General features: G+C 40.2%; 1 protein-coding gene across 2 annotated transcripts in view; it reads right to left on the reverse strand.

Moving 5' to 3' along the window:
- Positions 1-27245, reverse strand: part of RICTOR (RPTOR independent companion of MTOR complex 2) — a 102110-nt gene that overhangs the window by 38838 nt on the left and 36027 nt on the right. For both annotated transcript variants that reach the window (XM_040977480.1, XM_040977481.1), the window contains exons 4-12: positions 21586-21650; positions 20177-20308; positions 15293-15356; positions 14160-14286; positions 11393-11562; positions 6683-6750; positions 4018-4085; positions 1926-2008; positions 203-290 (exon numbers count right to left, since the gene is read on the reverse strand). In XM_040977480.1, coding sequence (XP_040833414.1) covers positions 203-290; positions 1926-2008; positions 4018-4085; positions 6683-6750; positions 11393-11562; positions 14160-14286; positions 15293-15356; positions 20177-20308; positions 21586-21650 — 865 coding nt within the window. The remainder of the gene's footprint in view (positions 1-202; positions 291-1925; positions 2009-4017; positions 4086-6682; positions 6751-11392; positions 11563-14159; positions 14287-15292; positions 15357-20176; positions 20309-21585; positions 21651-27245) is intronic.

Below are 27245 nucleotides of genomic sequence, written 5' to 3' on the forward strand. Positions count from 1 at the left end.
TTCACCTTTTTATCGCTTTTACTACTCATTTACAAGAGACAGGGTGACAAAAAGCTCTTAGTATCATATACTGATTCTATCAGATACTAAGAAAATGATGTTCAATATACAATTTTTCATTGTTCAGGGATTTTGCTTCCAATTAAACAAATCACTGTATAATCACAACATATGAATAGATTCAACGCACTTGAACGCTTACCTACACTGAGCAGTGCTTCTATGAACTCCTCAGTGACCACAGGCAAAGGGAGACGGAATATGTCATAAAGCACTTCAAGCAAACCTCGCTGCAACAGTAAACGATACATTTATTTCATTTATTAAAATATCTTCCTCAGAAAACAAATGCTGCAGACAGAAATATTGTGCCAGGTCTACATAGGAAGACAGAACTTGACTGCCTGCTCCAACATCATTTAATCTCTTTGATAAATTTTCCATCATTCCTGTGGTGCAAAATATATGGATTTAAAAGTTCATTTCTCCAGGGAAGAGTCAAATTCTTGTCAGACTCGAAGACCATGGTTAGCTGTCTCCTCATCTCAGATGATGAAGCCAACAAACTACCCCAAGCTTCTGTTTTCTGCTTACAGATCTTGGAATTACCAATTCTATCTTTGCATTTCGATTCTTTAAAAAAAACTGCTTCAAAGTCATAAGTACAGAAAGAGAGAGAGAGTGATCTTTCCTCCTCCGGGTCACTGCCTGAATGGTCAGAAGGCTCAGAACCGGGCTGGTCTGAAGCAGCCAGCGAGGAGCTGCTTGGGGTCCCCCCTGCGCATGCGGCAGCTGAAGGCGTTGAGCCCCCTCGGCCGCTCTCGCAGGCCGCAACAGGGAGCTGCCTTGGCAGTGGGGTGGCCAGGACACAAACCAGCATCCACATGGGATGCTGGCACTGCAGGCTATACCACCGAGTGACCCCCCAATTTCTATACTTTTTTGGTTCACATTTTAAACAATGTACATCTGGCCAATATTTTCTAGTAATACTTTTCAATTTCAGATTTGATTCTTAGAAAAAAGAAATAGTAAATCAGTTTTTAAAAAAACGAACAGAATGAAGAAAAAACATTAAGGAAAAAAGAATTACTTGAAGAGTAAAGGTTTTTTTTTTTGGCTCCAAATTCATTTTAATTTAGATATTACAAATTCCCTACTCACTAATTTAGGAGTACATATAACAAGTAAACATAAACAAGCCAATTTTAGTGAAAACCACTATAATAAAAATTCTTATTAAAATACAAAATTAGAAGGTATAGATATAAAAATATTATATCTGCTTTTTATTAATTATATTTCTAGTCCTTGAACCTTTGATAGTGAAAGCTTTTCTGTAATGTCTGCATGTTTTAATGAACAAAGTAAGCATAATAGCTTCATCTTTTTGATTCAATTTTTTTAACAATGATTATTCCTAACAGTAGTATTTTATGAGTCATAGCATATTTAAGGCTTATTTAAGTAGTAAATATTTATTCAAGCATTTAAAAACATCCTAACATACATATTAGCAACCAAGAAAAAAACCATCATTTGAAATTATCCTTTGAATTTATTTATTTTGACGTATTTGAAACAGCGGAAGAGCACGACTGTCCGGCTGCTGGTTCACTCCCACAAATGCCTGCACGCATCAGCGTCGGTTGGGACCAACGCCAGGACCTGGGACTCCATCACAGTCACCGGCCGAGTCACAGGAACCAAGTTCTGGAGTTATCCCCAACTGCCCCCTGCAGGGCACATGCATAAGCAGCTGAATCCGAAGCAGCAAGGCATCTGAATCCACACACTCCAACCTAATATGTGGGCATCTAAATGGTGTCTTAGAACACTCACCTCCTTAAGATAATTATGTTTTAACAGCTAACCTCCTCTGTTAATGGTTCAGTAATGAAACATTTGCAGTAAATTTAACCTACCCGTATTTCCATATTTGGTATGCAAAGTACTCCAATTAGAGACTGGATTCCAGAGTTTCCAGGTTTACATAAATTAATAATACCTAAAGAAGATGAAGCAAAAAACAACCACTAACTTGAAGTTCAAACAAATTTCTCTAACAGCATATTTTAAAACCTGATATTTTTGAAGCTATATAATACTACTTGGTTATCATCTATAATAGCATACAAGCAAAATACATTTCAAACAGTCCATATTTTCCTAAGGATTAGCAATTACTAATAATTTCATCATCAATATTTTTCAATTTCTGCTTCATTTCAAAAAAGCTCATCAGTCTGACTCCATGACATCACCTTGTTGGCATGCGAACCTTTCCCTATTTAGTGTTCCTCAGTATAATATGAAACATCCTGTTTGGTATTTGTCTTTCAGAACTTTAGTTTCAAGATTTATCACATGTGCACTAAGTAAAAGCAACAGATTTGAAATAAAATATAGGAATCAAAATGTTTAAGTTACAAAGCTGAGCCAAACAATTGTGGACATTTAAATTACACATCACAAAAGAAGCATGTGTCTACCCAATAAACATGCAAACTGCTTGATACACACGAGAAAGTGATGTGGCATGAGGTGTAAAGCTGGCACCTATAGTGCCACATGGGTGGTAGCTTGAGTCCCACCCACGGGAGTGACCTGGGAGAACACGGCAGGCTCAGCTCTGGCCATGGCAGCCATCTGGGGAGTGAAGCATTGCACGGAAGATGACTTTCATTCTCTCTCTCTCTGTAACCCTACCTTTCAAATAAAAAAGCAAATGTTTTTTTAAAAAAATCTTGAAATACTATTATACATACCTACCAGGATAGCTAAAACTAAAGACTCACTATGGTAAACAGTGTCTAGAACCAACACACATTGCTAATGAAAGGATGAAGTATTATACACTGAATTCTAGCTAATAAAGTACATGCTCAAGTGATGGGCACGGATGTCATCAAGTGACTTCAAGGCACATTAAAATTGCAGGAAGCCCCCAACGGGTCAGGCGCTTTCGCCTAGGGAGTGGGTGCGTCCCCTCCAGTTAGCCAAAAGAAAAAAAATAAAATAAAATTTAAAAATTCTTAAAAATGTCTTACACATCTGACACTAGTTTAAGGAGATCACAGGCTAAGGTAGTTGTACAGGTTGTACTCTAAGTACACAGAATCATTGGGGTAAACCTTGTGCTTACTGCCACATTCCGTTCATGCTACCCTTCCAGGTATCACACAAATCAGGCAAGAAGGTAATCATCAATACGAAAGCAATATAGTTAGTTTGCATTAAGAAAAATATTGCTTCTTATTCAGTTCAAAACATAAGATAGGTGTAACTCCTATTAACTTTGGGACTACCAGTGGCTGCTACTCCTTTTTCATAACTCATGACATTACTACACTACTTTCTGGTTTGCATTTTCCTTCCTGTTTTTCTATTTTTATTTTTGCTATTTGCATTTTATTTGACATGTAGAAAGAGAAACAAGGTCTTCATCCATTGGTTCATTTCCCAAATGCCCACATCAGCTCAAGTTGGGTCAGATGAAAATCAAGAAATCCTGGCATCCTGGAGCAGAAGTGCAAGTTAACTGAATGATAATCTGCAGCCACCCCAGGGTGTTCATTAGTAGAAAACTGCATAGGAGGCACACGCAGGACTGAACGAGGCACTCTGACACAGGACGCAGGCTCCCCAAGCAGTCTTATTCCCTGCATCAAACAACAGACGAGCACGCTGCTTTCAAAAGACAAACCTTACTAAAATGTGCAGCTAATGCTCAAGCTTGTTCTCATTTTCTTCACAGATCATTTTCATGCAATTATTAGCACAGACACTTGGAAATAATCCAATATGTTTAAACTGAAGACACAACTAGCTGCTTTCTACTAGTATAAACGTTCTCACTGTATTTTCATAATTTTGTACAAGTTCCATTTGCCCTAATTAGACATCAAGAGTAGATAAACAAAAAACCTTGACGCTGAAATAATAATTTTAACAATCGAAAAAACGGTCATGTTTTTCTTCTTCTTGGATGTTACAAAGCCACATCAATGAACCTACCTGCCCAGGACCTGAATGTTGCTATGATTCCCATTTTACTGGCCAGGAACCGTGCTTCTCTGTCTTCCCTTATAGGGAGCGAGAGGATAAGAAACAAGGTATTAATTTCAGCAGCTTTCTTTTGGTTACCATGTAAGAAAAGAGCCATCATTAGTTAGTGCTTAAATATTTGCATATGAAATTAAGATATTAAGAAAACAAAGTTAAGATCTACTTCAAAGAAATTACTCAAGTATAAATTGACCTCCAACTTAAAATTCACAATACGGTTTAAAAATAAGACACAAATTGTACTTTTCAACATTCAGTTGTTTCCTGTTCTTTCTGGAAGCTATTCCTGGATGAGCTTTAATTAGACATTCGAGAGAATACCAGTCTGTCTAATAAGTTTCTGTGTCTCAAAGCAGATCCACAGCAAAGAAAACTACCATATAAACCACTTTTTCCCATTTGCATTCTCTTTGCTTCAAAAGCTTTGTCCCAAATTTATTAAAAATTTCCAGTGAGGAAGCTCAATAATTTATTTAGTCCTTGGAATGTTATTAAACAACTATTATCAATATTTCCAGCTACTTTCCTTCATAACTACATATCCAACTATCTCACTTTTATCAACAATTGTGTTAAGCAACACAACACTTGTTAAACATTTCCCAAGACTGGCTTGTGACCTGTTTCAATACTTAATAGATATCGTGTAACTTTATCCATCCAACCATCATGTGCACTCTACGAGTACATTATTTTTTTACATGTAGTTTCTTTTTTCCTTTCCTAGTTAAATAGTTACTAGCTGTGAATATACAGAGAACTGAGGAGTAGAGCGAGGGGAGCAAAGTTAAATGGCAAAAAATCAGGATTGGATAATGAACAATCAGTCTACAGAATAAAAAGTTTACAAAACAGGTAAAAAATTAAAAACAACTGAAGCTTCACAGAACCAGAATATAACAGAATATATATTACATTACATATATGATATACGATATATATATCATATATATATATATATATATAACATATATATGAGACTAAAACAGAAACACAATGGTGTGAAGTGGAAGAAAGGATACCAAGCACCTGTATGATTCTGTTTTCAGCATGCCTTGTCTTAGGTGACATTCTTACACTGATTGCCTGGTAACTCTTTCCTATCATATAAATTTGCAATGTTTCTGTATCAGTCATTTCCCAGTTCCTGGTAATAATATATCCTGATTTGGCCAGCCATTTATCTGCTTACATCCCTGAAGCTTAATGGAAAAGAGTGTCAAATAAGCAAGGATTTGAGTATCTTTCCCACACCCCCCAATTTAAAGCACACTTAGGTTCATCTCCTCTTCGCTGTACCGAGAACAGCTCTGAAAGTGGTCTTCCATGGGATTCCATGACCTGATCACTGAATCCGGTGACTGTCATGAGACATCATGGCATGAGTGTGGTTACATTTATGCTAAATAGCCCAGGAGAACGTAAGAGAAGGTGATAATCTAGCAGTCGATCGAATTGGAGAGCTTTCTCTAGCAGGTCCCCTGAGAGGGAGTCAGGGAGATTGGAAATGCCAGGACAGCAGGTACTGTCCCTTCCTTTGAAGATAAAGGAAATGTGGGTGGTTTCTAAAGAGTGAAATTTGCCCACAAGAATTGAATTCTGTTTAAAGTCCAAATGACCTTGGAAATGGATTCTTCACCACAGCTTCCAGACAAGAGCTGGCATAGACTTCTGACCTACAAACTGGTAGCAGATAAACTAATTTGTGCTGTACTTTATTGTGCAACAGGAAACTCATATTTTCCATCAATCAGATAATCTTGAAATTTCCCAAGAGGTCCAATGGTTTAGGATTTCCAATTCATACCTAAAATTGGCAGTAAAAAGCCTCGGTAACTTAGTTGACACCTGTTGTGACTTAATTCATCGCGGTGCATTATAGAGTGGTGAAAAGTCCACAAGAATGGATGTATTTTGAAGATAGGGAAACAGGATTTTAGTTCAGGAGAAAAGCAACATCAAAAACATCCTACTACTAGATAATTTTCTAATACTTAGTAATCTGAAGATATACCATCTTTCGAAATATGAGAAAATGTCTGCAGTTCCAAAGCCCTACAAGAGAAAAGGCTCCTCTATTTAATGGAATTGCTCATTTGCAAAATCTCCGGGTAACCTAGTACCTGACCCCTAAATCATTTTAATTATGACATTACCTTTGAACATTCGCTGTATATGCACCTTTCCGTACATCTATGGAAAATCATAGTGCATTTCTGGTAAATAACGCGTACTGCACCCCCACTGCCTGCCGATGGATTTACTATCGAAACTCTGAGTGTCATGCTCTTCTGTTGACTCAGAAGGAAGCGACCCTCACCCTGCACCTTGCCTGCCCTGTTATCTCACCGCTTCAGTGCTGTGTCAGCCTTTTTCAATATGATTAACGTAACTAAAAAAGTTTCCTGAAGCCCATCTAATGTGTTTCAGAAATAAAAAACTTATCCTTAATTTTTTTTCAAATCACAATTATGGAAGAAATACAGTATTATTCCATGAAGTAGGAAACTTACTTCAACTCACATTTTTCTGGCACTACACGCCATCAGGTAAATGTAAAAGATTTAATAGTAACAAACCGCCTGATAAATCATTAGCAGTCAAGGGTACTTACTTTAGCTGTCCTTCAGCTGTATCTGGACTATGTCTGTAGTGAAAATCAGTATAGGGTGCTAAAATGCGCTAGTTTAAAAATAAAAAGAAAGAAAGCTTTCATTATAAAATGCATGTTTCCTGTAACAGACTAAAATTAATTCCATTTTTCTGTAGACCTGAGTTTATTGTTTGGGTACTTAATTCCTCGAATTCATTAAGGAGCATGCTCAGTTGGGTAATTTACTTTAATACTGAAACTCAAAAAGTTTTTTTAGCTTGAGGTATAACAGATGTCTTTAAACCTGCACAAATCATGAATACACAATTCAGTGAATACTTAAACACAACACATTCTTCTACAGCATCAGAAAAGTAAAACATTACGAGTCCCCAGGACCCTGTCATTACCTTAGTAGTCAGTCACCAACTAACCCCAACATAAGAATCACCCTGATCCTCAACTTTATACGTTAATCATAGCTTTTGTGAAAATTGGGTAAATGGCTTCTATTTTGTGAATTACATTCTTCTTTTGTATCTCAAATTTTAAAAAATACAAGTACTGTTTGTGTGTTGCCCTAATGACAAGCAATCTTGTTACAATGCACCTATTACTTTAGAACTATTGTTCCCCAGGTACCAACCCTACCCCCTAACTATAATACTCCTTTGGTCGTGAGTTGTAACCCTAAATAAGTTTTATAATTTAGAAGACACACTAATACTCGGTTGTAACGGTTAGGACTGACATGTAGTCATGCAGTTTTCCAGTTCTCCTTGTTACTTTCTACATTTTCTGTCTACCAAGCCTGCTCCCTGCTGATGGCCTGGGAAAGCAGTAAAGGCTGGTCCAAGTCCTTGAGTTCCTGTTCCCATGTGGGAGACTGAGAAGAAGCTCCTGGCTCCCAGTTTCGGATCAACCTGATTCTGATCCTTACAGCCATTTGGGCAGTGAGCCAGCAGATGCAAGACCTCTATTCCTCTTCTCCCTGTAAAATGTGCCTTTTATTTTTTTTTTTTAAAGATTTATTTTTATTATTTTTTCATTGGAAAGGCGGATATACAGAGAGGAGAGACAGAGAGGAAGATCTTCCGTCCGATGATTCACTCCCCAAGTGAGCGCAACGGGCCGATGCTATGCCGATCCGAAGCCAGGAGCCTCTTCCGGGTCTCCCACACGGGTGCAGGTTCCCAAAGCTTTGGGCTGTCCTCGACTGCTTTCCCAGGCCACAAGCAGGGAGCTGGAAGGGAAGCGGGGCTGCCGGGATTAGAACCGGCGCCCATATGGGATCCCGGGCGTGCAAGGCGAGGACCTTTAACCACTTGCGCCACCGCGCCGGGCCCAAAAATGTGCCTTTTAAATAAAGATAAATACTTAAAGAAAAACAAAGGGCTGCAAATAATGGTATCTTTTGTAGAAGGTGGTTCGTCCTCCTTGCTAGACAGGCAGAAATACAGGCGATGAGCACTTTCTCCCCATGACCAGTTAACTGAGACTACACTGCAAATGTGCCGACACTAAGTTAAGCTCCTAGCAGACGCCTAGCCAGTGCTTCCAGTCGAGAGCTCATCAGGCACTTGTCTCCTTAGGAGTGAGACTCTCTCCACATGCGTCCCATGTTTTCAGCTTGGATCTTTACCTGCCCAGATTCAGAGCTGGGAGGCTGCCAAGGTGCAATCAGCTATGAAATACCCACTTTTTCCACTCTTGCTGCCACAAAACTGCCAAAAGCTGTTCTGATCCCAGTGAAGAATACACCTAAATTCACAGCTTTTAACTACCCCTAGTTAGGAAAAAAAAAAAAAAACACCCAAGAGAGAAAACCAGTGCAAAGAATCAGTGCAAGTTCGTTACTTCCGGAGTCCTTTCCATTGTAGCCCAGGACTCCTCCTTTGGGTAAGCCTGTTTGGGAGAACAGAATAGAAGATCTACCCACTATGCCTTTCAAAGGTTTCAACACTGTAGCCTCTGCCCTGAGGTAACTTCTGTTTCAGTAAATATCTGGAGGGTGTAGCAGGCTTGTCCTAGGCACTTTCACATCTCCAGGGTCGCTGCATTAACACAGGATTGCCAGTGCTCCAGCCTTCTACCCACACCTACCTAACACTCAGCCCTAATCTCATACTTCAAATCTAAGCGCCAGTTCCTTCAAGGAAATCTGCAGAGCTTTGGTTCAGGCTTCAGAGAACTGTTCATTTCTAATTTCATTCCCTCTGGTCCTTATTGCTTTCACAATCCTATGCTTTAGATAAGATTTTTCTAATGATTGAGCTTTCAAGATTTCCACAGCAGATGCTCACTGTAGATTACCCAGATTTTGTTCAAAAATGTTCATTTAAAATTTAGAAATTAGGGCCCAGCATAGCAGCCTAGCTAAAGTGCTCATCTTGCATGCACCGGGATCCCATAAGTTCATGTCCTGGATGCCATGCTTTCCATCCAGCTCTCTGCTTGTGGTCTGGGAAAGCAGTCGAGGACAGCCTTTGGACCCTGTACCTGGTGGGACACCTGGAAGAAGCTTCTGGCTTTGGACTGGCTCAGCTCTAGCTGCTGTGTCCGCTTGGGGAGTGAACGAGCAGACAGATCTTTCTCTGTCTCATTGTCTTGTTTATTTCAATAAAAATAAATAAATCTTAAACAGATAATAATGAAATAAAATAAAAATTAAAAATTACAACTTAGGAAATTGGTAGTTTGTCTTCTAAAAGCATTTTATTAAATTTTTTTTCCTGTGTGGTCAAAAATATCACACCAATAAAAGCCAGAAACAGGATAAACTAGAAAAGGGATTGCATTATTAAAAATTGGATTAATTAGGTTACCCATTTGTAACAAAGGAAAGATTTATTTCTGACCACATAGACATAGTAGCACTGAAGACTGTTCATTTGCATGTACAAAATCAAAGTATCTGAAATCACAAACAGATAAAATACAGCAAGAATAATAGTCTTCTAACAGTAGACTCAAAGCTGAAGATAGTGTAGATGACAAAGAATGAAATTTCGTTGCATATTTATGATATGCCAGATAGTATGTAAAGCATTTCACACAAACTACTACATGTGAGTATCTGGAATACTGTCCTATTCTCCACACTTCATGACGCCCCAGTATGCTACATGAATGATAGCTGCTGCCGTTACTAATACCATTCTTATTAACACTGATAATTCATACGAGGGCTGATTCGAGTCCTGGCTGTTCCACTTCAGATCCAGAAGAGGGGCAGGCAGCAGAACCTGGCCCGAGGACCCGGCTCCTGGCTACCCATGTAGAAGACCTGAAGAAGCTGCTGCTTCCTGACTTGGCTGTGCCCTCACCCTGGCCCCTGAGGCCATCAGAGGAATCAACCAGTGGACAGGAGATCTCTCCTTCACTGCCCCTCTCCTAATTCTGCCTTTCAAATAAATACAAGAATCTTAAAAATACACACACACACATACATATTGCTTCTAAATCTGTATTGTGCAAAATACAAAATCTAATTTAAAATAAACTGAAAAAACATACCAAAAAAATTTAAAACAAATAGATATGCAGAATGTGGTAATTCTGTTCCAACATCCACTACGTTTTCACAAAAAAGAATATGCAGTAATCTTTTTACACTAACCATAACAAATGGTATCTGAATTAATTAAAATAAAATAAATGAATAAATTCACATATGTGGAAGAGTGGGGAATGCACACACGCCCCAGGGGCCGGAGCAGTAAGAGCAGGAGCTCTCACCCACGGGCTTCTTTCCCCAGCGCCTGCAAGCACCGGGCCTGGGCTGAAGCCCATGTGAGAACATGCCAGGGCTCCCCCATGACATGGTGACAGCCATCCAACCACATGAGCCATCACCACTGCCTTCCAGGAAGTGTGAGTCTGGAGTTAGATCCGGGAACTGAACTCAGGTGCTCTTGATGTGAGATGTGGGCATCCTAACCACTAAGCTAAACAATTGCCAAGTATTTGGGGCTTTTCTTTTTAGACAAAGATTGGCAAGAGGCTGACGTGGCAGCAGAGCACACTGATCCCCTGCTTGCCACGCCAGCATCCCCCAGTACAGGCACTGGTTCATGTTCTGGCTGCTTGGCTCCGACTCAGCTCCCTGCTTACGGCTGGGATGGCAGCAGCTGAGGATGGCTCGAGTCTCTGAGCTCCTACACACAGGAGGGAGATTTGGAAGAGGCTCCTGGCTTTGGATTAATTAGTTCAGCTCTAGCCACTGAGGCCATTTGGAAAGTAAAAGAGCAGGTGGAAGATTCTGTCGCTCCTCTGTGTATATCTGCCTTTCAAAGTAAATCTGTTAAAAAGATCGGTATGCACTTTATTCAAGTATTTATTGTAGTTGTTAACAAGTACTTCAGTACTTCCAAGTTTAGGTGATTTTCATGACAATTAGTGAACAGCGTACAATTAGCAGGAGCTATCCCAATAACACTAATGTAATAAAGTTATTATAAACCAGTCTTCACGTAAGCTCACTTTTTTGACTGCCCTAGCAAACTTTCCACAAATAACATAAAACAAGCTTCATTCTGTATGCTGACAAACTATTCCTGGGAATTATTTCCAAGTCAGTCCAAACTGAAGCAAGCTGGGAATAAGGCAGGCTTGTTAACTTAGCATTTGACAGTTGATATTGCACTGTATCTGTTAAATTTAAAATTTCAAAGTAAGAGTATATACTTAAAGTCATATTTTATCACTAGAAAAAAATAGGAGAGCTCCTACCTCTAATTCTACATCAGCTCGCACATACTGTCGGGTCTTCGGGTGATTAAGGAGATGTAAAATCGTAGTAATGAGGGCCTCATTGATTCGACTCAACTGGCAGTCAATCACATTTTTCAAGATGGTGTTAAGTCCACCTCGAAGGGCCACCACTTCTGGATTCTGAAGTGCTAAAATAAAAACAGAAAAACTTAACAGATTATATTGGGGATAATTATAAAACTATTAAGAAATATGGATTTTTTACTTTCAAACTTAGTCTCCTTTCTGAATTCAGAAGCTTTATAATTAACATTGAAACACATGGTTCAAAGGTGTCTAAGAAGATAGCCTGTATGTTCCTGAACGTCTCCCAAACCTGGTTTCTAGGTGTTCCAACAGTGTCTTCACGTGTTTCATCCATAGTTTACTGGAAAGATTCTCCTTCTCCATCATTTGCAGGGAGATACTGAGATGGTGAGGACATTATTGTTTTCGTTTTAAACCTTTGTTTCATTTCTAACTTTGCAATTTACTTAAAACTTATTTTATCACCTCTATTTTTACTTTAAAATTTTTTAAATTATTTTCCAACTTGAATTTCAAAAAACATGCTTATTTTTTTAAGATTTATCTATTTATTTTATTTATTCATTTTTTTATTTCAAGTTTTAATTTATTTATTTTTTTTATAAAATTTATTTTGACATTCTTTACATAGTTAATTAGGGTAAGAAGGTTCAAGGGCTACAGGAAAGTGGATAATACTAGTATGTTTTCCATATTGTTACCTTTGTGTTTAAAGGGGGGTATTAAGGGAGGAGGCCCACCCAATTTCCCACCCTCCCCAGGTCCTGGATGTAGGGCATGCTCTGAGGTTCTTGCTCAAGTGGTTTTGATATTGCAACAGTTATGAATTGCTGTCAGTCTTGCCACTCCAAGCACTATGAGGTCTTTGAAAAATCCACTGATGGACATAGTCCATCATAGCTGAGATGGTTGGTTGACCTGTTCTGTCCTCTCTCTTTTCTTCGTTAGGGTTCTGAGTCCAGCATTTAAAATTTAAAATTTTAAAAATTTAATCTCAGAAACTGTTCTTCCAAAATGAGAGTGTAATTTAAGTGAACTTCTCCATTTATATTTCAGTTTTCAAATTGTCAGAAACTTGAGCTTATTAAATTTGTCAGAAGGTTATACTTCATAATCTCTAAAGCTTTCTGTATACCAGAGTCTGCAACGACTGATTATTTTATACTTTTTAAATAATCTGTTAATTATACAAAAAGAGAAAATCTTTTCTTTCTCTTTCGTTTGTTCTTTTTCAAAACTATAACTGATTTGTCCACTAGTTTCTATTCTTCCATGTAGAATTTAGAATGAAGTTTCTTCTATATTTTTAAACACGAGATATAACTAACTACAGTAAAAATACAGCTTCTGATGATACAGCTTAATCAATTTTGGAAATCTACAGCTTATAACCAACACTGCACTCATGCAGAACTTCCATCGTACTCTCTAGCTCCCGCGTGTCACTGCACAGCCAGTCCTCCCCCACTGCGCAGGCACCCACTGTTCCCCCACAGGATGCTCTGATGGAACTTCTTGAGAATCACCTGGACAAATTCAAACGCTGAAAGTACTGCCCCAAACACACACACAAGTCATACACATTTCTTACTATATTTATTATAACCAGTTTTCTTTTGAAAAAGTAAATTTTTTTCTATGACTGTACCAACACAAAACAAGACTACTATTTTTTATACTCCACTGTACTAAAATTAAGTTGTGCCTCTCACTTGATTCAGAATTTTCTAGATATGTGATTATTCACAAAATAACATGATTCATTTCCCAATATTTAGGGAGGAAAGGGGAGAGACAGAAAAAGGCCAATTTCCTATTCACTTGTTTGCTGCCCCAAACGCCCAGGAAGGCTGAGGCTGGGCCACCCAAAGGCTGGCAACAAGGAACCCAACGCATGCCTCGCACAGGGGCGGCAGGGACCTGTCTGAGCCTCCAACACTACGGCACAGGGGCACATAGTATGAAGCTGGAACCAGGAGCAGAGCAGTGACTTGAACCTAGTCCTGCTTATGGGAGGTGGGAGTTCCCAGAGCATCTTAACCTCTACAATGTCTGCTCTTCTCTTTATAAAGATCCATTTAGCTTTATTTGAAAGGCAGGTTCACAGAAACAGAAAAAAGCACATTGTGCATCCACGGATTCACTCTCCAAATGGCCTCAACGGCCAGAGCTTGGTGGGTCTGAAGCCAGGAGCTCGCTCTGGGTCTCTCACAGGATCTAAGGCTCAGATCAGGTTTCGCAGCTTTCCCAGGCACATCAGCAGGGAGCTGGACTGGAAGTGGAGCAGCCAGGACTTGAACCAAAGCTCTTATGGGATACTCACGCCAAAAAGAAGCACTTAAGCTACCATGTCATGGTATCAGCCCCAGCTTTTTCTCTTGCATGAGTCACAGTGATTCACTCATTCACTTTTTGATTAATTACAAATGTGCTTATGAAAATTAACTATGAGAATAACTGTCTAGGCATCCCATACACTGACATGTAGTTGAATTTTTATTTTCTAAATTTCCTTTATCACATTCATGTCTCTAAATCCATTGGTTCTGAAAATGGTATTTTAAAATCATTGGTATTAAAGTTTGTCCTTTCGCTCCTTTAAATTTTACTATGAATTTACTTACTAATTTATGCATTAAAGGCATTAAGAAATGTGACATTCTTCCTAAAATTTTTGTTACTTAAAGAAAATTCTGACCTAGTTCACAGATAATAGCAATGCATGCTCGAACCATTCTGTCTCGTTCTTGAAGTCCATCATTCCCAACTGCTATTAATGAGTTGGCCACGGAACTAGGAAACAGGGAGGCATTCACAGTGATCATCTGCAACAGAAAGCAATCAGAAAAAGAAGTTACCAACATCACGATACACTTTAAACCTAGAATGTTTAAACCAAAATATTTTACTATAGAATAAAAAAGGCACAGACCTTTACGCTTCTTATGGTTAATTCAAAAGATTCATGTAAGAACTGATTTAACAAATGTTAGTAAGAGTTACTATAAAAAACGTAACTTGCTAAAATAGTCCATGCTATTAGATGACCAAATTAGCCAATTAGATTTAGTGTTTTGAAATTCTAAGTTACTCTATTACTAATCACAAAGAAAGAAAAAGAGATCTGAATAATACACATTCGCAAAAGGCCCTCACTCCAGACCACGAGGTGAATTCAAAGGGAAAGGGGAAAAGAGCTAAAAAGTTCAACTCTCAGGATAAGTTTAGCCCTGTTAACATTAGGAAACACACACTGTGGGATTCTCATCGAGTTCTCTCTATTCATTAGATCATCATATTACACAACAAAAAGAGCCTTCCTTCATAGAATGTTCTCGTAAGAAGCATCATGAATTACACGTAATATCTCACATGGGTTTAAATTGTGACCTTTTATCCTACACAACAGCTTACACTGTTTGTTAAACCGGATCACACGTAAACTCATCTTTAAAGCATCCTTACAGTTGGGTAATTTGCATTGGTTTAGCAGTATTAACTACACCCATATAACTAAGAGAACATCAGGATGAAGAGTACGTAATTCCTTCTGCAACAGCTTATCAAAGCAGTCATTACAGTTACATGTCTCCTGAAGGAAGGCCCATTCTTCCTTGTGAACATCTTTTAAAACTGTCAACGCTATCCTCAATCACAACATGCTATTCCAAGGTTTCAAAGATCTATTTAACTCATAAATAAGTTTTTAACAAAAATGTTTAATGAAAATGATATTAATAGAAAGATTTAAAAAACAGCCAAATCTAATATTATAAATATTTAACACAAAATCCGCGCCGCACACGTGCCTTCTATTCTCAGCCAGCTTACCTTTCTGACCAGTCGGAGTGCTTGTGTCCGCTCCACCTCGTTGCTCTGCTGAATGTCAATGCACCTAAATAATACACAAAACGGTAATTACTGATAAGATCCTACTAAACAGCACTTTGTCATGTCCTCAGATCAGAACCGTCTTGCCATGTCAATATTTTATATTAAATTACATACTTTTAGTACCGTTACTTAGGTAACATACCTTCAATCGTCAACAATTATTCTATTTTTAAAATTTATTGTCTATAATTAAAAAACACTTCATTTAAAACTTCAGGAAAAAACAATGTAACCATTCACAGGATTACATTAAACTACAAAGGAAGAAGCATAAATGTACTTACAGAGTAAAGCATTAGACGTCTACTGAGAAATATTCAACTATCTCTCAAGAGATTAGGTTTATGAGAATTGCACAGTGAAATGTCAAGTGCATTATAGCCTGTGACTTTAGCTGGGCCTAAATTTTAAGTGTCACTAAGTTAACTGTCTTTTATAATACTCAAAAGATTTTACTTTACCTAAGTATAATTCAAATTCTGAATTCACCTCAAAAACTAGTGTTGGATCAAGTGTCATTTAACTGATGCTAGTTCATAAAATGCATCTGGAAGTTCAATCTTCACTTATTTTTGCATGTGGAGGCACTTCACTATTAAATTAATACTTGAAAAAATAATTTACACTCCAGAAAGTGTTTCTTCTATCTAAATACAATTATTCCAAGACAATTCTACTAAAGAGTAAATGGATACAGAATCCCATTTCTTGTCATTACAGAGCGCTGTGGAGCAGATCAACTCTCTTTACAAATATAAACATAAGGAGCCCAACGCAATAGTGTAGTGGTTAAGGTCCTCGCCTTGGACGCGTCAGGATCCCATATGGGCGCTGGTTCTAATCCCAGCAGCTCCACTTCCCATCCAGCTCCCTGCTTGTGGCCCGGGAAAGCAGTCGAGGACGGCCCAAATCCTTGGGACCCTGCACCCATGTGGGAGACCTGGAGGAAGTTCCTGGCTCTTGGCTTTGGATTGGTTCAGGGTCCAGCTCTGGCTGTTGCAGTTACTTGGGGAGTGAATCATCGGACGGATAGAATATCTTCCTCTCTGTCTCTTCTCTCTGTATATCTGACTTTGTAACAAAAATAAATAAATCTTTAAGAAAAAAAAACATAAAAGTTGAAAAATACTTTATGCAGCAACTGCAGGAAGGACAACAGGGAACAGTCCCTGCTGGAGGAACGAGCTCTGCGCTAACCAGCCTTCTCCTGAAGGGCAGCTGCCAATCCCCAGGCTCCGAATGTGGAGTTCTCACAGAAAGCAAACACATGGCTGGACCAGAAAGGTAGAAATGTAATGTTAGACCAGCCCAGATAGAAAGGACTTGAAGGACAAAGTCCCTGAAAGAGGAAAACACTAGGAGATGGGCGAAAATGTGCATATTCTCCAACCAAATGCCAACCAGTAAGCTGTGCAAAAGCAGGCTTAGTCCCCAACAACACAAGCAACAGATACTCTGCAAAGACGAGCGGTACTCCTCCACCAGAGGGGCTGGAGTGCGAGGCGAGCCAAGCAAAAGAGGGTCTGCCAAATAATTACAAAGAGCCACTTGCAAGGAACAAGGGCAAAACCCAAACACGGTGTAGTAAGAAAACATTCCAGAGCAAAACTCAACTCTCTTAAAAGGAAAACAAGACTTAGAGCCAGCAACACTGATGGCCAATGTCCACATTAACTGGATAGGAAGAGACAGAAACCAAGCAAATGACATCAGAAATGGAATGCACGCCACCGATCTCATCATCCAGCTGGAAGGAACTTCAACGTAATTATGTTTACTATTGCTCAGAGAGAAACTGAAGGAAAATGAAGAACTGAAACAGAGACAATGAATTCGTAAATAAGAGCAAATAATGAACAGGCTGCTGAGTCAGCAGTCAGGACCTCCAGAACCCACAGAAGAATGCCTGGGAAAGCCTGACTTCGCGCCCAGCTCTGAGCCGATTCCAGCTCACTGCTGACAGGGATCCTGGGATACAGCGTGAGGGCTCAATGGGTTGATTCCTACCAATCCCGAAGGAAGTATCCCGTCTTCAGCTAAGTCCCCCGCCCCCAGCACTGTGAGTTCTGTAGCAGCACTCCAGCACATTCAACTCTAGTGCTTGCTTTCTCTCTGATTCTTTGCCTTTCAAGTGTAAAATTTTTTTAAAAAATCAAGAGCTTAGAGCTTCAAGCAAGAATGATTGAAACAATGGCTGAAAATACAGTAAAAGCACGAGACACGCCAAGCTCCAACATATGTGTAGATGAAATAACAGAAGATAGAAGAATATTTCATGGGGCAGTGCAGTGGCTCAATAGGCTCAAGTGGCATCCCAGATGGATGCCGGTCCTAGTCCAGGCTGCTCCACTTCCCATCCAGCTCCCTGCTTGTGGCCTGGGAAAGCAGCAGAAGGCCCAAATCCTTTCCTCTGCAACTACATGGGAGACCTGGAAGAAGCTCCTGGCTTCAGACTGGCTCAGCTCTTGCCACTGCATCAACCTGAGGAATGGACCAACAGATAGAGGATCTTTCTCTCTGTATCTCCCTCTCTCTGCATACATGCCTTTTTCAATAAAAATAAAAATTTTCTTTAAAAAATTTGCATTTATATACAAAGATTTAGAATCTATGTATATGAGAGGCCTTCAAAAAGTTCAAGGAGAGGCCGTTGCTGTGGAATAGTAGGATAGGCTTCTGTGCTGCTGGCATTCCATACAGGCACCAGTTCATGTCCTGAATGCTCTACTTCTTTCCCCTCGAGTTCCCTGCTTGTGGCCTGCGAGAGTGGCAGAGGGTGGCTGAGGTCCTCGGGCCCCTATATTTATGGGGAGACCCAAAGGAAGCTCCTGGCTACTGATCAGTCCAGCTCTGGCCACTGGGCCATTTGGGGAGTGAACCAGCAGATGGAAGAGCTTTCTCTCCTCTTCTCTCTGTAAATCTGCCTTTCAAATAAAAATAAATAAATCATTTTTTGGAAAAAGTATTTCAGGAAAAAATATTTCAAAGGAATTAGAAGAAAAAAACTTATCATTGACAAAGCACCACCAAAAAGAAAGAGTATCTATTAACACTAAAAAAGAAAACAGCAAGCAAAAATGCGAGCAATGGCAACTTACTGAATGTACTGAAAAACAGCAACTGATGGCAAAAACGGTCCTTACACAGGCAAGACAGAGGTAATAACAAATAAAAGATGAAAAAATTCATATCTGGTGTATTTGTACTATAAAAAAAATGATATAGGAAATGTGTCAAGCAGAAACAAAGCTGTTCAAGAGGAAAATGTGGACATGTGAAAAAGGGAGACTCCCAGGAGAGCTAACAACACAGCAAACACACAGTTCCAATTTAAACCAAGAAGGGGATGGTTCTAAGGTGTTCAACACACACACAGAAGTCAACTACCACAGACAAAATGCAGGGAAGAGGACGTGTCTGCAGCATCGTTCTGACCATAATAAAAGTGGCACACATTAACATATCAAGGAAATACATTTTAATCTCTCAGCTACCAAAAGGAAACATGTCAACTGAAAACCCTAACAGAAAAGAGAAAACAAATTCTCGATTATCCAGAAACAGCAAAACAGAAACATGACAGAATACAACTAAATTACTAAAAATGCACCTGACGGGGTGGTGTTGTGGCACCCTGTGTGGGTGCTGCTGAGCCCGGCTGCATAGCCTCAGAGTCTGCCCCTGCCAAAGGCCAGGGAAAGCAGCAGAGAGCTGAAGAGCTTGGCCTCTGCACCCACTGGGAGAGAAAGCTCCTGGCTCCAGCACGGCCCAATTTTGTCACTGTGGTCATCTGTGAAATGAACTGGCAGAAGGAAGATCTCTCTCTCTCTCTCCCTTCCTCCTCCCTCCCTCTCTCCATCACCCCCTTTCTCTGTAGCTCTGCCTCTCAAGTAAACAAAACTGTAAAACAAACAACAACAAAAAAAGCTTGTCTAAATATTCCATTAGAAGATAGTCACTCTGGATATGAGAGAGACCAAAAGGACTTTGGATTTCATTAACTGAGAAGTTTAGATCATCAAAATTCTACCGCGCCGTGAAAAGGGAAGGCGATCTTGGAAAAGATGCTCTATGCATTTGCCTGAAAGGAGTCACCGCCGGGAGACATCCAGTACTCCCACAGAACAAGACAGGCAACCCTCCAATCCACACAGGAGCAAGATGGCGAAGACAGCCAAGTTCCAACAAGTCAACAAAAAGTACTTAACCCCAATCACCAGGAACTGTAAAGTGAGAACCTGCAAGGAAAGCCACACCAAAAAGTTTGTAATTAAAGATGGAAAATGCCAAGTGCTTCTGTGGAGAAACAAGACTCGGGCTCATGACTGACAGCAGTGAAGGAGCCCAAGCACTTGGACAACCGTCCGGATCTGGGAAGGCTCCTGTGCACTCATCCCTCGGGAGCTGAACCCCCGGGGCCACGTGCACCCAAAGGAGAGGGACACGTGTGAGTACTAACGGAACCTGCACAAGGACAGCGTCACTCCGAACAGCCACTGAGCATAGGCAGAAAATAAACAAATGAAACGTGACATAAATTTTAAAAATGACATAGATCTTAGAAATGAAAAATACCAATACATGCTCTTCAAAAATAAGACAAACTAGTCTGTAACTAGAACAGTGAGAATAACGGTTACTGTTGATGCAAAGGGTAAAGGAGATCTACCTAGATTCTTACATGTTCTAAAGTTGCTTCAACTTGTTTGTGTGCACTCAAAAATTCTCAAGCTTCTATGGTAAAAATCTACATATTTAACACTAGGTATGCTAAAACTCAAAACAAAATTCTAAAACATAAAACTATTCGAGGAAACTTACCTAGCTATTAAATAGTCCACTTTCAGTCTTAGCACCTTCTGCAGAATACTGGAGTCTTGGATGAGATACCGAAGTGCCCGGAGCCCTGCTGCTCGGACTTCTTTTGCTTCATTTAGTAAAGCTAAGCGCAAACTACAGAAAAACAAAAAGCTATAGGTTCACGGCATGCGCTCAAACACACACCAGATTATATTACAGACTGAGTAATTCTTACCTGGAATGCTTGTCGGGTAACAGGCTTTGCATGCTTGGAAGATATGCATAGACTTGAACCATCCCTAATCTGAAAACTCAAATCCAGAAATGAAAACCTGAAATTTTCTGAGCACCAAACATGATGCTCTAACAACTTCCAGATTTCAAAACATTTTGAATTTTCAGATTAGGAATACCCAAATTTTATCAAACTCTCCCTAAAACTTTTGTTTATGGTCATTTTATATGTCATTCACTCCAAGCCATGGATTTTGATTTGGTGGTGGGGATCTAATCTTTGCATTATTACCAAGAAAGAGAAAGACTGAGAGGCTGGCACAGAGCATACTAGGCCACGCTGTAACCTGGAAGGCCAGCATCCCATGGGGGTGCCGGTTCACGTCCTAGCTGCTCCACTTCAATCCAGCTCCCTGCTAATGTGCCTGGCAAAGCAGCAAAGATGGCCCAAGTGCTTAGTTTGTGCCACCCACATGGGAGACAGGGCAGACATCCCCGGCCCCTGGTTTCAGTGTGGCCCAGACCTGCTGTGGCTATCTGGGGAGTCAATCAGCAGATGGAAGATCTCTCTGTCTCTCTCTGCAATTTTGCCTTTCACATAAACAAATACATCTTTAAATGGGAAAAAAAAAAGTAGGACTGAGTTTTGTTCTATCTTCCATAGCTCATTTACCTCACAATATGAAATTAAATACAGCTTTTCCAAACTAGCATATTCGCGTACTCCTCTCTGCTTTTCAATGATAGCAAGCACAGACCATTTATTTCAATTTTAGTTCCCAAGGGTTGCTACAGAATAGTTCATGAAAGTACATTTAAGCCTCATACCATGCCTCTATTAAACATACTGGGCTGATCAAGTTTGTCCACCTAGTTTTAAGTTTCCTTTTTTCTTAGGAAACATATGAGAAATTCAGCCTGCCACTTTTAGACTTCATTTCAAAGTTGAAATTATAGAACTTGAGGAGGCATTTCTGAATATGAACTTTGATTCTTTATATTCAACCCTTAGGAAATACGGCTAGCAAGCACAGAACTACAAAATATAAAAGATCATGAATTTTTCAACTATCCAAGGCATTGTTAGTACAAAATCAATACAAAGGGCTATACTATTTTAGTCCTACTTTAAAATTCATAAAATTAAAGTTACTAAAACATGGACGGGATAGAGGAAGGGACTTAACCGCACTTACCAAATTATGATATCTTCATAGTTGAAGCCCAGTTTCTCTTCACTGTGGCCAATATCACAGAGCAGCTGTCAGAAAAACAAAGCAAGGATGAGCTGCAGATGCCCAGATACTCAGACACGTTTTTAGGCTGGAAAAATTGTTTTCCTCTTTCCTTCAATCAGCAGCTGTAACACACCAACCAAAGGGCCCTGCACAATTGTGTACGCTGGAAGGCAACAGTGAAGGCTCAAATCCTGGGGTCCTGGCCCCCTAAGGGGCAGACCCAGAGTGAGGTCCAGGCTCCCAGCTGGGGCTCACCCTTTGCCTTCGCCACCTGCAGTCATTTGAGCCAGCAGATGGCAGACCTCTCTGTCTTCCTCCCTCATTCAAAAATGAACACAAAAATTAAAATGAAATATTACAAACAAATGACAGGCCAAAAAAGTTAATACAGGCACAGAACATTTATTTCAATTTCAAGTGTCTGAAAGAAACATTGTTTAAAGCTTATACAAAAAAATTGTAACATTAAAACAAGTTAACTCAAGGAAAGCAGAATCTTAATTTCCTCTACAGTTTTCTGTAATTCATTTATTGTGAACATGTATTATATATTCCAGATGCATGCACAGACAATGCATGGTACTGACAAATAGTATTCTATGAATATATTATTTATAACAGAAATAATGTCAATTGATAAGTAATCATTTCAACACTAGCAAGCAATATTAAGGGATCAGTGTGGAGGCACAGCACATTAAACAACTCTACCTACACACCAGCACCATCACAAAGACAATTTAAATTCTGGCAGCACTTTTTCAATTCAGCTCCCTGCTGAAGCCCCTGGGAAGATAGCAGATTATAGCTCAAATGCTCAGGCCCCTACCACTGACACCCATGTGGGAGACTGGGACAGACTCCCTGGGTCCAGTCTGGCCCAGCCATGGCTGTTGTGGTCACTTGGAGAGTGACTGGGAAAGCAGCAGAGGATGGTCCAACACCTCAGGACTCTGCATTCACGTGGAGACCCATTAGACGCTCCTGGTTCCTAGCTTTAGACTGGCTCAGTTCCAGCCACTGCGGCCATTTGGGAAGTGAACCAGTGGTTGAGAGATATTTCTCATTGTATCGCTCCTCTCTACAAGTCTGTTTTTCCAGTAAAAATAAAATAAATATTAAAGCAAAAAATAAACCCTAACTATAGCTACCCCTTTCTAAGAAATTTGTAAAAATGATGTCCTTTGGTCAAATGAAAAGGGTTAATCTGAAAAAGAAGTCAAAGAAAAAGAACTGAGAAATGGGGGCGAATAACTAACACATTGTAACCTGCTCTGCTGCCATTATGTAAAGAAATAATTTCATTTGTTTTAATTCAGGTGAACTACATTTGCTGAATCCAAAAATTTGTTGAATTTGTCATTTGGAAACCGAGAAAAATATTGACTATCATCAGACGTCCACTACTATTTTTATGAGTCTACTATAGCAAATTCAGTTTCTCTAAAAGTAAAACAAAGACTACTGTATAAATCTCATTTTTAAAATGGTGCAAAGGTTTGATAATACAGCATTGGCTTATTTTGCTCTGGAAGGTTCCTGTACACTAGTGTTGTGACACAGCCAGTTAATCTACCGCCTGTGTCTCACCTGAGCTGTTCCACTTCCCATCCAGCTACCAGTTACACCTAGCAAAGCAGCGGCAGATGGTCCAAGTGCTTGTGCTGCTGCCACCCATGTGGGAGAACCAGATAGAGTTTCCAGTTCCTGACTCCCACCTGGCCCAACCTTTACAAACGAATGTTTATAAGGAGTGAATCAGTAGTAGCAAGTTCAGTGTCTCTTTTGTCTGTAATTACACCTTTCAAATAAAAAACACATAAATCTTAGAAAACAAAAAAACCTAATTTTTATCATTAGTGCAACAATGTTATTATAAACTATACAATTTTCTTAAATATGGAAATATTAATCACTTAAATTTTCTGTATTAATTTTTTTTTTAGCGATACTATTATAGTCTCACAACGTTTAAATAGACTTGTAGGGCCCAGTACGGCAGCCTAGTGGCTAAAGTCCTTGCCTTGCATGCATCAGGATTCCATGTGGGCGCCTGTTCTAATCCTGGCTGCTCCTGTGGCCTGGGAAAGCAGTCAAAGACAGCCCAAAGTCTTGGGACCCTGTATCCGAGCGGGAGACCCAGAAGAGGCTCCAGGCTCCGGGCTTCAGATGGGCTCAGCTCCAACTGTTGTGGCCGCTTGGGGAGTGAACCAGCGGAGGGAAGATCTTTCTCCCTGTATATACTTTGTATCTCATTTTCTCTGTACATCTGCCTTCCCAATAAAAATGAATATTTAAAAAATAGAACTGTAAATCATCTTTAGGTAACAAAAACTTTTTCTATGAGGCTTATAAAAATCATCTTATAAAAAACATAAAGATTAGTTTAAAATGGACGGCAGCAGCTATGGTCCCCATCTTACTCATACTGCTCCGAAGGCTAACTCATTCTAAATAAGCAAAAATCACCCCTACTAGAATCCCATGGCATAGTATTTGAGAGAGCAATTTAGGAGCACACACGTACACACAGCTATTTAAAAAATCAAATCACATTGTTGGGCTACCATTACTGCTCAGCATGTTACTGCTCAGTGACCCTATGGCCGCTGGTTAGAGTCCTGCCTGCTCCAGTTCCCATGAGGGTCCCTGCTGGTGGACTGGGTAAACTGGTGAAAGTATCCCAAGTGTCTGGCACCCAACACTCAGATGGGAGGCCAGGAGGAAGCTAGAGCTCCTGGCTCGAGCCTGGGCCAGCTCTGGCCACTAGGGCTCCCTGGGCAGCGAACAAGGAGACAGGAGAGTCCTGTTTCTCTAGTAAGTACAAATTAGAAAAAAGTACACTGTACAAACGTGCGGAAAAGGAAATTACTCCGATATACTGGCACATGGAACAGAGCAAGCTGCCAGTCATACATACATACAGCATACACACACACACACATTCACACACAATGGTAACGAGTCCTAAAGACTTCATTCTAGTTCTCACATTTAGTTGTTACAATCCAATGAAACACATGAACACACATTTATAATTACACCAGAAAAGAAGCAACTTTGAGAGATTACCTCGAGAGTAATGGCAGAATGGGAAGGCGGGCAGCCAAGATACACGAGACAGGACTTTTACTGTATACCATACGCTCTTCTATACCACTTAAACTTGTTGTATTAATTTTTTAATAGAATAAAATATTCCTTTGGGTTTAAATGTAAGATTAAAGAAGGAGAATTTAAGAATGTTACACAGGCTTAAAATTTTTCATGATTAAAAAGGTATTTAGATTATAAGCATGTTGTCAGTTTTAAAATTAGACTACTAAGATTATATTCCTCAGCAGTCTCATGATGCACATGACTAGCTGGTGAAATGATGTCAGAAGCCGAGCACGGGTGCATGACATGCGCATGCTTACAGGATCACACCAGGAATCCCTCGCTCACACCCTGCAAGGGGTTGAATTTTCACCCACACAGCATTTTGGCATCATTCATCTACAAAGGTAATTTAACACAGACAGTCTAACTCTGTATAACAAAACTAATTTCATATTCTAGATGAAGAACCTTCCCAATCTAACACAATAGCATTAAATAAACAATTATTATGTGTCAGACTTTGGGTAGAAATTAATATCAGAGTTGAAAAATAATGCCATTTTGTGGAAAACTATTCACTGACAGTACCCTATAACAAATAAAAAAAATTAAAGTTTCATACACATATACAGCCTAATGGAACACTGACCAGAATGATCAACTAACTGCTTTCACCACCTGCCCCACAAGATTATCATTTTATTATTTTATTATTATCTCATAGAACTCTTTTAGATTTCTAAAAGTTTCTAAATTTTAATAAGAGAACGAACTTACAGATTTAACAGGAATATTGAAAAAACTCAGTATTTATACAGTCAGCTTTCTTACTAAGAAACAATTTAAAACTTGTGTTTTAAGGATTGTTTAACTTGAAAGAATTACAGAGAGAGTGAGAGAGATTCTCCACCTAACGGTTCACTCCCCAAACGGCTGCAGTGACCAAGGCTAGGTCAGACTTGAGCCAGAGCAGCTTCTCCAATTGTCACACGTGGGTGCAGGATCTGAGGACTTGGTGCATTGCCCACTGTCCTCCCCAGCATGTTAGCAGGGAGCTGGACTGAAAGTGAAGTAGCCAGAACCCAAATTGGCGCTCACAAGGAATTCTGGAACCGCAGGCAGAGGCATTACCTGATATGCCAACAGCATCAGCCCCAGTCATCATTTCGTACAACAAAATCTATATGGTTTGATGCCATGGAATAGTAGCTTAAGCATCTGTCTATGGAGCTAGCATCCCAGATAAGCACCAGTTCAAGTTCTGGTTGCTCCATTTCTGATCCAGCACCTGCTACTCTGTCCAAGTCCTTGGGTCTCTGTACCCACGTGGAAGACCTTCAACAGGCCTCTGGCTCTGAATTCAGACTGGCTCTATTCCAGCCATTGTGGTTATTTCGGGAGTGAACCAAGATCTGTCTTTCCTTCTCTCTCAAAAAAATCTTTCGAAGAAAAATAAATCCTTTCTAAAAATCCACACTCATTTACAGCAGTGGGTTCCATCTGGAGGTAATTCAGTGCCCCGGGGCCAGTGAACACTTGGTATGCCCACGGCCATTTTTGTCTTCCACAGTCAGTGGTGGCAGTGTGGTGCACAAAGGTCTCAAAACAACCTCCTCTTGGTGGGGCCACAGTGCCCACACTGTACTCTCGCCTGCAAACAAGACTAATACGCATCTTCACCTTCTTGAAGTCAGCTGAGTCGCCCAAAGAGTGGTAAAAAGTGCTCATCCACAACCCAAGGTGCACGGTTCCACCTGTCACAGAGCACCTACTAAGTGCCAGATGGTATATCGAGAACCTGCTGTTCAATGCAGCAGCAGGCTTACAAAGGATCTTCGCAAGATTGTCCTGTACTTAGTGCAGAGCTGCAAGGCACCAGCTGTTTGATCTGAAGCTCAGGCTTTTCCATCACCCCAATAACCAGCTGGAACAGATGCTATCAAGTCCAAAGCTGATGAGCTTTGTTCATGGGTCAGAGCCTTAGACTCCAACTCTGGGCTCTGCCCCTCTAACTGGAGACAATGGCTAATGACAAATAAAAGGACTTCTACAGGATGGCACCAAGGCTAGAGGGCGACTGTATTTTTAAAAGGGGATATTGTAAAACAAAACAAAAACAAGCACATGTGAGCAGCACAAGAGGCTAGCGCCCCGATTCAGATATCACTGCACATTCTCCAGTGGTACAATGGAAGAAGGAAGGAGAAAGGCACAGCTCAAGGAAGAGAAGGATAAAAGGGACAGCAGGAAAGGGCGGGCAGGAGGGGGAGGAGAGGAACAAGAGAAGAGAAGAGAGCAGAGCACAGATAAAGCAGCAGAGACCACGGGCTAATTGCTGCGGAACAGCACGCTAAGCTGCCACCTGGAACACCTACACCTCTCCCCACTGACGAGCCTGGGAGACGGCAGATAACAACCAAAATATTCTGGATCCTGACATCCACGCAAGAGACCCAGAGAGTTTGTTGCTCCTGACTTCAGCATGGCCCAGGCCCAGCTGTTGCAAGTGCTTGGGG

This window comes from Ochotona curzoniae, unplaced genomic scaffold (genome assembly GCF_017591425.1).
Source record: "Ochotona curzoniae isolate NIBS_2020 unplaced genomic scaffold, NIBS_Ocur_1.0 contig_2754, whole genome shotgun sequence".
NCBI lineage: Eukaryota > Metazoa > Chordata > Mammalia > Lagomorpha > Ochotonidae > Ochotona > Ochotona curzoniae.